Source organism: Netta rufina (assembly GCF_964035555.1).
Source record: "Netta rufina genome assembly, chromosome: 3".
Classification (NCBI taxonomy): Eukaryota; Metazoa; Chordata; class Aves; order Anseriformes; family Anatidae; genus Netta; species Netta rufina.
In genome coordinates, this window is record NC_140125.1 from 69,005,542 (window position 1) to 69,017,815 (window position 12,274).

General features: G+C 33.7%; 1 protein-coding gene across 4 annotated transcripts in view; it reads right to left on the minus strand.

Moving 5' to 3' along the window:
* ASCC3 (activating signal cointegrator 1 complex subunit 3) overlaps window positions 1–12,274 on the minus strand; it is a 279,639-nt gene that overhangs the window by 165,096 nt on the left and 102,269 nt on the right. For all 4 annotated transcript variants that reach the window (XM_084285192.1, XM_084285193.1, XM_084285194.1 and 1 more), the window contains exon 11: window positions 8,023–8,187. In XM_084285192.1, the coding sequence (XP_084141318.1) occupies window positions 8,023–8,187 (165 nt within the window). The remainder of the gene's footprint in view (window positions 1–8,022; window positions 8,188–12,274) is intronic.

A 12,274-nucleotide genomic window follows, 5' to 3' on the forward strand; every position in this document is an offset into this window, starting at 1 on the left:
AACTACTAATACTGCTTTGAAGATTCTACATAGGATGTTATCTACAACTCCGCACAGAATACATGTTACTAGGCAACCATCTAGTTAAGTAATTTTATAAATGAGTTTTACTCTGCTTCCCATGAACCCTGAGAATATTGTGATCACAGTTCTCCACTCAGAACATATTTAAAAATCTAGAGGTACTGAAAAAACATAACCATGCAGAAAGCACTATTATAAGCCATATTATTTTACCTTGGCTAAATATTAAGTATGCAATACTTTGCCTGAAGGAATTACACTTTGAATATACCTATTAAGAGATTTCTATGCCCTGCACAGTGCCGTTTCAGTTTTTCTTGAATGACAAAATGCCTTTTCATATACTGTTTTTTTCCCCCAAAGACAAACAAAAAAGAAATATGAAGTCTTCTACAAATCAGTTTAACTGCTTTATTGTATTATCAAGGAGTGTGACAGTCATGATTACCTTTTAAACTCCATGGATATACCAAGAAAATGGAAAAATGTTCAACTATCAATCATAAAAAGTGTTGTGCAGAATGACTGCCTGACCACTTCTATGCAAAGTAATAGAAAAGCTTCTGCAGATTCCTTCAAATATCTGATCACTAACAATTTCCAAGCAAATGGAGATTAAGTTTTGTTTTTTAAAAAAATATATAGTTTTTTAGAAGTCATTCTTACACAGCTACAAAGCTGCCAGAAAACATAACAATATACATCTAGAATTCTGTAAGGCATTAATTTTATGACAATCTGATGAACTGATGGTTTTTAAAGAACTTATAATTGAAAAACAGCAATTAAAAAGGGATGCATCTAATTGCTTTCTATGCCCAACTTTACTTAATAATTTTATCCATGATATGCAGTAAATAAACAAATAACTGGTGACAAGAATAAGAAGAGGTGATTGGTAGAATTAATATAATGGGTACGTGTGTCAGCCATAAAGGTAAATATAGGTTATCAGTCCTCTTCAAATTAAATTTATCTTAATTTAGCTCATTCTTAAATACACCTCAGTTGTTAAATAAGAAACTATTTTCCAAAAACACTCTTATAACAACAAGTGAATCCTGCAGCAACTATTAAAGTATCTGTCTGAAGACTTAATGAACCAGCATCTAAATGCAGGCTCCGAAGATGATGTGTCAGCAAATAAAGTGCATGTAATTCTTAAAGGACAGAACTGAATAGCAGGAAGGAGGAGCTCAGCCTCTGTATGTGCCACAACCAAAACTAACAGAAGTTCTATACCCAAGTTAGTTGACATGTTCTAAAAGCAGCTGCAAACATGAGAAAGTTCAGTGAACAAAGCCCCACAATAACATAAGTGGGGAACAAAACATTATAGAACAAGGTTTTGGTAAGGAGATCCTGAAAAACTTGATTGGCAGATAGAAGGAGTATCAAGGGGACAAAAGAATAAAGCAGTCACTGAAGATGAAATGTGAATAACCAAACAAATGCCAATGCCATTATTTATCGATGCATTCTAGTCTCCAAAAACACTTGAATGAACTACAGCCAGCTACTGCTAGAGACAAGATATGGAGACAAAAGAACCTTCCCTCCTCTGACCTCATCAGCTGTTCTTAGATCATTAGCTATCAGCCTTCCTTTAAAATAAACAAACAAAACAACCAAAATTTACTTAATCAAGAATGGGATTCCAAGAACATGAGAAGTCCCAAGCAGATAAAAATCCAGCGTTTGGCTTTGTGTGGGAGACCTCTGAATTTGTTTGCTTCTGATTGTCAGGAGGCACAAGAGGGAAAGTAGGAGGCAAAAAAAGAGGTAGAAGAAAGAACTAGAAACTAAAAAGAACTAGAGACATTGAAAATGCATCCAGAGCAGGAAAATTTATGACAGCTCATAGTGAAAATTTCTTAAATAAGGCATCATGAGGAAAGACCATTATTAGGAAGGAAGGCTCAGAAAGGTAATATGAGAACTGCCAGGGGAAAGGAGAAGAAAAAGAATGATAATTAGGGATGGAGAAAGAAGGGTAGTAGGCAGTGTGACAAAGTTGCGAAGAACAGGTAGAAAAGTGCTAGATCCAACCATTCACATTATAAATGTGGAATGAAATGTAAGGCTCCTCCTGTCAGCAAAAATTTCTTTGGCTCAGTGGGAACTTGCACTTGATCTTCCAGAGGACAGAAAAGCATCACTATATCCAAGGAGACTGTGTGTAGTTTGTGGCTATTCAGAAGATGAGATAACTGAAAACTAAGTCTAGAAGCAAAACTGTGCCCTTTAAGGGCACAACGGTTGGGCAGGATTAGGGAAAGCATTTATGAAACCTTTAGATTTTTATCTGTTTTTAACTACTCACTTAAAACTTATCTGCAGAAAAATATGAATAGGTGATATCATTTATTTCTCATTCTAGTGAAATACAGTTTTATATATATATATATATATATATATATATATATGCACACACATATTTTAAAGGCAGAAAGACTTCTGTGTCATCTTGAGGAGATGACTGCAAGAAAGACTAGACAGGTCCACCTTAAAATACTGGTCAATTTGCAATAAAAAAAAAATAAACCAAATCAAGACAATAATAATAACCCCCTCACACACACACACAAAATCCCAAAGGAAAATACATTAATTTTGCAATATTTGGGTCAAGATTAAAATCATAAAAGTAATCTATTCTATCTGTCTCAAATGGCTATTGCATTCTAAATTGTGATGTTGCTGAAAATAACATTTGCAAATATCTAAGTATAGCTAAGCTGACTTTTTTTTAATTGATAAACATGGAAGCAAATTCATGAAGTTACAGCAGGATGGTGATGCTTGCTTATTGTTATTTTTTCTATACTCTTACTGTGTCATAACATGTGTTAAAAAGAAAGTTAAAAACAAAGAGAAAGCAGGATTTTCTGTTTGTTTGAGATGTTATCCTGCATATTGTTTTGGATATTCATCAATTTTATATTTGAATGAGAAAATATTTAAGGAATTTATTTTCTGCATTTACTATGATGGTGAGAAATATGCTAAAATATTCCTCTGACCAGCTTGAAATTTTGTATTTCTAATATTACTGATTCATAAATAAATAAGATCGATCATTAAATAGCATCAGTAAAAATCAATTCAAATTGAATACTTTGTTTAAAGGAAGTGCATATTCCCCTTTAAAACATATGAGGTAAGATGCCATGTCATTGCAGCACACTTAATCCATACTACTCATTTAGGAAACTTCATCAGGAACACAGCTACACACCCACTATTCATCTAGACACTTGGTTGATCTAACACAAAGATATAAATATATTGAAACTGAAATATAAGGCAGAGAAATATTTGTGTGCCTAAGACATGAGCTTTGGTTCCCCAAAACCTGTGAAACCTTTCACTACATATTTTCTTTTATTTAATTTATGCTTCAGAGTTGAGAGGAAGTATCACAACTCACGCATTCAGGTATGCTTTTTTGTCTCATAAGCAGCAAAGAAGTTATCAACATCTCTGAATAATTATGACAAAAGAACTGAGTGTCATGCAGTTCATTTTTTCTTTCAAACTAATAAGCTTAGTAGATATTATAGAACTGTGGAAATTTTGATTAAAAAGTTTAAGCATTTCATTTTTACATCTGTATTATGCTCCACACTAAAACTTTAAACATCAAAGCTATAAATTGGATTCAAAGAAATTGTTTGATGTTATACCTGCAATATGTAACAGAGCTCAAAGCAATTTTCCCACCAAAATGTTTTGCAAAGTCAATTTAAATCACTTACAAAAACATTTCTCAAAATCTGAAAAGTGCAAACATGCACGAATATGCTGTTCACTCTGCTGTAAGACTGTCAGAACTTCCAATATATGCAGTCCTTCTAGATTTTTTAAAAGCTGATTCTAAAAATAATGCCATAAGTTAAAAAACACATACTAAACTCTTACAGTAAGTGGTGTGACTCAGTGTTCATCTGGAAGAAAGTACAGTCCTAATTTGAAAATTTTGAGGTGCAAATTAGGACAGACCTACTAATGCATCAGGATGTTCCTGTTTTAAGAATGTATTTGTAAGGCTATGGTTGTATATGAATACATATCTCAAAGCATTATTTTCTGGCACAGTGATGCCAGAGCTTCACATTAGGCCTGATTCTTAAAAAGGCTGAAAAAAAATCCACAACAAAACACAGTGTATTTTTCTATTATCCCCAATCTAAGAAAAATAACCTTTGAATAACTCCATACGAAAACAAAAGATGTATTCTATTGCCTTGTAAGATAGGATAACACACAGTGCAAAATATAACAGTACATGCAATATGGATCCTAACACACATAGAAATCGTAACATTGTCTCGTATACAAGCTAGGGGAAGTATGATCCAGATGAAAATGTAGGTACACACCATTTTTAGAACAGCTATTAGTGGTTTATTAAAAAGAATGAAGTAGTATTCAAAGGAGTTGAATCTGTTATCACAGTTCTGTCCTAGAAGTTATATAAGAGAATGACTGTTCCAGGTCAGACCAAAAATCCAACTACCCCAGTACACTGTCTCCCACAGTAGCCAAAAAAGGGATGTTCTGCTAACAGTACAAAACCAGGGAAAATGACAATGACACCTGCTAGTATAGCCCCACAGCTATTATAGCCACCAGTCTGATCTAGTGACTAATAATCTGTAATGGGTTTTTCTTTGAATAACTAGTTTAATCACTTTCTGAATTCCTCCGCTACAAATTATGAAGAAAATAGTCAATAGCTCTGATGCTTTAAACCAATACACAAATCATGTAATTGATTTTGGCAATTACTGCAGCAGTTTAATTGACATAAGGATATTTATGTGGTCAATGTATTTATTTCAGAACTTACCTCCATATTCTTACCTTCTGTTTTCAAGAGTACTGAATAAGCATGATGATTCTACAGTTACCAACAAAAAATACATTCTAGAACTACATTCTGGAGAGGAGCTTAATATTTTATATAAAATCACCAGAAGTCAGAAGGACATCTCCAGAGATGGGCTGAAAATCCCAACTTTAGTTCCTGTTCCAGTGTCGATTATGAATTTGTATTGAAATGCACAAAACAGAACTATGAGCAGGGAACAGTACCAAAGAAATGTAATCAACATTTTTACTTCACAAAATATCATTAAAACTTTATCAGGTGGAATGTTTTTGCATTTAAAAGATCTGTACTAGTATTTGCACTGAACTCCAGTGAAATACTTCTGTAATCAGAAAATTAACGTTATCTTTTTAGACACCTAATAGGAGTTCCAATAATTACCTAACTAGTTTTGGTTGTATATTGAAATATTCACAGTGCTATGCTTGCAGGCTCAGATGTTGCAGTAAAACATTTTTTAGACCAAGTCTCTGATTATTTCCTTGTTTCCATATTAAAATGGTAAAAAAAAACTTCTATGAAACACCTTCTGCTTCTTGTCCCCAAGCTCTCTTAGAGGCTTGTAATTCAGAATATTTGTTTGGAATTGTTTCCTGCTGCATAGCTTTGAATATTTCTATAATTATTTTTGGGGTTTTGTTTAACTGTTTAGTTTACTTTTATACTGTAAATTTTCCTTCTCAACTACCTACTTTTGCAAATCTTCTTATAAAGATTCATAGTGATCTTCACCATTGACTTTCTTATCAATCTAGAAAAAATAAGCTATTCAGAAAAGTGGTGAGATTGTTAATATCAAAATTCATTTTGTTTTTCTTTCCAACTGTTTCACTTAAGGAAGAGTTACAAATGAGTAGCTTCAATTCCAGATGAATTAAACTCCAACTTGGTAGGTAAAACAAACCTTGAAATCCTAAAAGATTAAAGCACCCCAGAGAGCTATTTTTTTAAATGAGTGTTGAACCAAGATACTGCTATATTACAATAAATGTGCTAAGGGTAGGATTCAGTACCCAAGACATAATTGCCTCAGATCATTTTATTCCTAAAGACATCTGCACAGACTTGACAGACACAAAAGGAAAGGATCTGTAGGAGATTTGCGTCCAAATAAAGCAGAAGCAGGAGGCCAAGATGAATAAGCTAGCACAGATAAAATGGCTCTAGACATCTATTTCAAACAGCTGAAACCTACCTTACAAGTCTCATAAAACTTCACACTGAAACATAAAACAATATTACTTGCAATCTGACTTGAAGACAATGACCGTCACGGTCACTGCTAAAATCTGAGATGCTTTACTTTAAAGACACCTAAGGAAAACAAGGTAATCAAATCAATTTAAGTAAGAAAATACAATACCAAATGGGTTAAGCTTTCATACCCTTGAAGTGAAAACTTCACTGAGCCTACATACACACCCTACATAAAGAAATTCTTTCCCAGTTTAGCTTCTTCTAAAGAATTATCATGTAGGTTGTTCTTTATACAATAACTTTACATGTACTGTGCTAGATCATAGCAGACATTAATTTTATGCAGTTCTTATAGGAGGTGGAATGATTCAGAAAGCACACAAGGAACCCTACTGAAGGGACTTAACAAGGCTTGTGTAGCCTTACCATGATAAAAAAGCATCTTGAAAGCTAAGAGGTTTTAAACATTTAACATGCTTGCAAGCACAGCCATAATAATACCAATTGTGTTTATTTTTAACTTGTTACAGATTCTTTGTATTGAAATACTCCTGCATTATGTTTGTTTGTTTTTTTTTTTGACAGAAACAAAAAGAATGCCACTCTATCCTCTCCTCCCCAATACATTGGGAGCACTAGTGGAAAAGCTTGACAAGAGCTGGAAGTGTGTGCTTGCAGCCCAGAAAGCCAATCATGAACATCCAAAGAAGACCAGCAGGTCAAGGGAGTCAGTTCCACTCTCTCTACTCTGCTCTTAGGAGAGTTATTCTGCATTCAGCTCTGGGGCTCCCAGCACAAGGAGGACATGGACCTGTCAGAACAAGTCCAGAGGAGAGTCATGAGGATGATCAAAGGCCTGGAGCACCTCTCCTATGGAGACAGGTTTGAGAGAGTTGGGGTTGTTCATCCTGGAGAAGACAAGACCTTAGAGCAGGTTTCTAGTACTGAAAGTGGGCCTAAAAGAAAGATGGAAGAGGGCATCTTTATCATGGAGCTTAATGATAGGAAAAGGGGTAACAGTTTTAAACTAAAAGAGAGTTGATTTATATTACATATAAGGAAAAAATGGTGAGGCACTGGCATAGGCTGCCTAGAGAAGCTGTAGGTGCCCCATCCCTGGAAGTGTTGAAGGCCAGGTTGGATGGGGCTTTGGGCAACCTGCTGTAGTGGGAGGTGTCCCGGCCTGTGGCAGGGGGATTGGAACTAATCTTTAAAGTCCCTTCCAACTCAAACCATTCTATGAAACTAATGATTTACTTATTCCAATTCTATCCCTTTTATTCATCTCTAGATTCCACTTCTCAATTTTCTTGTAAATGCATGTCTAACCAGAGTCTAATCTTGTTGCTCAACTGTAAATCCTTTTTTTTTTTTTTTTTTTTTTTTTTACAAAGTTTAAGATTTTTTTTTAATTATTCCTTTTCTATTTTTGCCATTTCAAATCTTGGTATTTAGAAAGTAGTGCTAAAGCATTGAGTAAGAAAGAAAAACTGATTAAGCTGAAGGACAAATTACTTAGTATTTTTCTAGCAGTGCTGAAACGATTCTAGACACCTAGATTCTAGACACTGTTCTTCATTCAAAACATTTTTCTTATATGAAATCTGCCAATAAAAATCAGCATTGCTGGTAAGAAAATACACTCGATTTTGGTTATGTTAAGCACTATCCTGATTATTATTTGTTTAAAAATGTTCCAGTTTAGTGTTACTTGTACAGTAAGTAATTGAACATTAAGAAACAGCTCTGTAATAAATCATGCATCCTAGGAATCTGACATTTGATGTAACAGAGAAGGTAGAAGAAAGATATTTTTCTTCATATTTAGTACAGATTAGCTATAAAGCATAAGCCATCTCAACATTTTGATTTCCAAGTACAGGTTTTGGGGTATTTTTTGCTCTTACCTGGCGTAAAGTACGTGCTACTATGCTTTCAAGTACTGGTCCTCTGTCTTCATGCAGCAGATGAACTTCATCAAGAATCAAGAGTTTTACCAGCTGAGAGAGGGCTACATCACCAACACTTTTCCTTGTCACTACATCCCATTTCTCTGGAGTAGTCACAAGCATCTATGAGCGCAGGAAAAAAGACATATTAAGCATATATAAATAAAAATCCAAATTCACCTTTATTAAAAAATATATTTTAATTTGCAGTTGAGTAAAGGCAATGTAGTACTTACAAAGCTTTTACCTTTTTAAGTTTTACCTACTTTGTATATTTGAGGCAGACACAGTCTCCTGCATTCTACATGTGCTGGACATCAAAATAGTAGGCTTCAGTGTGGAAAAATATATGGAACTATCACCAAATAACTTCAAGCTAATGTGTGCCATTTGTATACATTTTCTACATTAGAACAAATAGATATTATTTGTCCAGAATCAATTCCTTACATAATCATGCAAGACATTTAACGTTCAAGTCCCTCTAAAAAGTATTTGTGGTAAAATATTTCTAACTGATTACAGCAAACATCTAAGACCTCCCAGAAAAACAATGGTTCTGAGTAACGCTTCAAAGCCCTGGCTAGGAGACAGAAAGCTAACAATGACTTATAAAACTTCTATGTAAATTGCTTATACAAATCTGAAAAAAAAAAAAAAAAGATAATTTATTCTGATCTTAACATTCAGTTATTGAAAGTACCATCAGAATAATATTAATAGCTTTTAGAAAGCAATAGAAAAAAAAATCAGTTGCATTAAATTTTTTGGAACCCAGATTAACAGACTTCATAACTACAGAATGGCTGAAGTGGGAAGGGACCTCTGGAGGCTGTCTTGTCCATCTCACCCAGATCAAGCAGGGCCACCCTGAGCAAGTTGCCCAGGACCATGGCTTTTGAAGATCTCCAAGAAAGGAGATTTCACAATCTCTCCTGGTGACCTGTACCAGTGCTTGGTCACCTTCAAAGTACAAAGGGTTTCCTGATGTTCAGATGGAGCCTCCTGCATTTCTGTTTGTATTCACTGCCTCTTGCCCTGGATGAGCCTGGATGCAGCCTCATAGCATTCTCCCTTAGGGTATTTATGTACCCTTTGCGGAGACCCCCCATGCCTTCTCTGTGCTACACTCTGCGCTCTGAGTCCTCTTTCATGTGAAAGATACTCATTTTGTTTTCAGAAGACTAGAAATCATTTTGTCCCGTAATGTTTCTTTTAGAATATTATTTTTAAAATATATATTTTATAAAGCATGCGTTTATGAATACTCTTTTCATCACAAGATATATACTGATATTTATTAATTCACCTCAGAGAAGTATTTTTCCCTGCAGTGCCTCACAATATTGTTCCAGTCCAATTATTTTACTTTCAGAATCCTAGTCTTTGCTAATTACCAAGAAACACTTCTGAAGACATTGTCTTTGTGATGTTATCCAAAAAGATGTTCCTGTCCTGCAATATTTAAAACTCAGTGCAAGAAAGACCAAGTCATATCACTGAGAACGTGGGGGATGTTTCCTTAAAACATTATTGCATGTGTTTTGCTAGCAAATACAGATTTTTCAAGTGTTTGCAATCCTACAAAATAGTAGGTGTAAAAATGTATGACCATAATTTATGAACCGAATTGTAACACTACTACAGATGCAACTGTTATCACTTTAAAATGAGCCATGTCAACCACAAAAAAAAAAAAATTAGCAGCTGTACTTCTGCAGAACATTAATTAGCAAACAGTGAGGAAATATATTTAGCAATGCATATTAAGACTTTAAGGTGTGAAATACTACAAATGCAAGCTACTTAGTTAATTTGCTAAAACTAAATTGCCAATGTTGAGATCTGTTGTTTTTTATGCCAGTCATGTTATCAGAATATATATTTAAATTGATATCATTAATTTTTCTGTTTCTAAGTGATGACTAAATATTCATTATAAAGCTCTTTTACTTTGATCTTACTTTAAAACAGCAATGTTATGCGAAGTAATGACCTGAATTAAAGCTATACTTGATATACTGTCTCATTTAGTAAGACCAGATATCTCCAGAGAATATTTTGCCAGAAAATAAGATTGCTTCTTATATCTATTTTGCAGATAAAAATTACAGTTGAGAAAGAAAATCCTCCAAAAAAAAACCCAAACAAATCAGCTTTGTAGTCTCAAACTCTAAATTGAATTTAAATGTAAGGCGCTAATTAAAAATATCAGCTAAAAGAAAATGTTGACTACCAGCAAATGTTAGAAAGCTACAGATTATTTTTTCAATTAAAATAATAAACAAAGCAGCATTATGATCTATCTTGTAATTACTTTTAAATGCTGTGGTGGCATTTATATTTGTAATTAATTTTCAGAAATAATATATTTAATCTACAAAGTTATAAACTCAAAAATTAGATTCAGCAAAAGGATTCAACTTTCTGTTTGGAGGCAGAGAAAGAAACCAGTAACCAAACCTTAAAATATCTTTTTAATATATTCTTTTTTATACTTCGACTTCAGTTATCAGCACATTGAGAAGTGTGCTCATTTATATTGCTATTTCACCACTTCACCTCTTTCAGTATTAAAATAGATGGAAAATAAACTGTCGCATTTGTTTAATGAACTAGAACTCATGCAAGACAGTTCAATCTTTTTTTTATTATTATTTTATTAGGGTATGGGTGAATAGAAATGGGTTAACTGTCGATATTTTTGCTGTCAACTTAAATTTCTCTCTGCACATTAAGTCTCTTTTTCCAATGATTTTTGGATTAATCAAATTAATATTAACATCAAATTAATTAAATATAAAGTCTATTAATAAAGATTCCATACTGACTTTTTCTACTTAAAAAAACATGGAATAGTAAAATTGGCTTATTAAAGAAGAGCCTTCTTAGGTGACAACTGTCACTCATTTAACTTCTGTAACAAGAAAAGACAACATGTTTAAAACTAAACTTTCAACCTAAATGATTTCGTTTAGGTTCAGGATGATTTGATGTATCTCTGTATTATTTTATGTAACGTTCACATAAGAACTCAAAGAAAAAAAGTCAAATTACTCCACTTTGAAAAACAAAGTCAAAGGTGACAATGCTAGCTGGTAACTTCAACCTCAATTGACAAACACTTTCAAGTGACTGTGAAAATGCGCTTTTCTATAATTGTACAATTTGCAAAATATTTTTAGCAGTTTCTCTTCAGTCCCCTTAAAAGCCAGCCTTCATGATAAAAGGAAGTTATGTTTTCATACCATATTTTCAGAAAATTTTGAAAAATGCATGGGGTTTGATGTTGTTGTATGGGGTTTTTCTTAGTCTGAAAAGGCCTATGGTCTCATAGAGAGGAAAAGATCTTCCATTAATTTCTAACAGCTGGCACAGCCTGCACGTTTACTTTTTCAATAGCTCACTTGCAATCCTTTAAATTCTTCACTTGCTTCTTAAATTTTCCTGAACAGATCTTGCATGTGACTAGTATCTGATTTCTGTGTGAGTAATTTGTGCACCCCTCCTTGAGGCTAGTAAAACTATGTTAATACCCTCAGATTCACACTCCCACAGGTCCAATCCACATATGAAAATATTTTAGAACAAACTACATAAAATATTAACTACAATTTCCCACACTAAAAAAAAACAACACTGCTTTTAAGTTCTTCAAGAAAATTTTCAAGAATGGTTTCCCTCTTTTAGCTACTTCAGCCTCCAAGCACATCCGCCACTTGTCTGACCTTTTGTTCCTTTCAAGCATACAACAATTGAAACTCAGAAAAAAAAATACAGATAGCTTCCTAATTACTATGATAAACGCTTAGAAAACACTTACAAAAGATCTAGGTTATTCTTCCTATCTGCCAAATATTTTCAAACCAAAATGTATAAAAACATATCGGGGGTTGGACCCAATGATCTCTTGAGGTCCCTTCCAACCCCTGCAATTCTGTGATTCTGTGAAGAACTAGTTGACTAGGATATCAGGCTGAGCATCAACTGGGATGATAGGAAAGAATGGTGTTCATATTTGGACAAAATACCATTCTGATTATTAAAAAGATGGTTGTGAATCATCAGATTAGTAAATTCAATTCTGTGCTCTGTTATTTTTAAAGTGGATTCTCAAAATAGTCTACCTTACATGTGTTCAAACCCTTCTGGAAGGTAAGTAAAGTAGGCTTGCATGGCAAATTCTAAACAAATTATTTTATTTTATTTT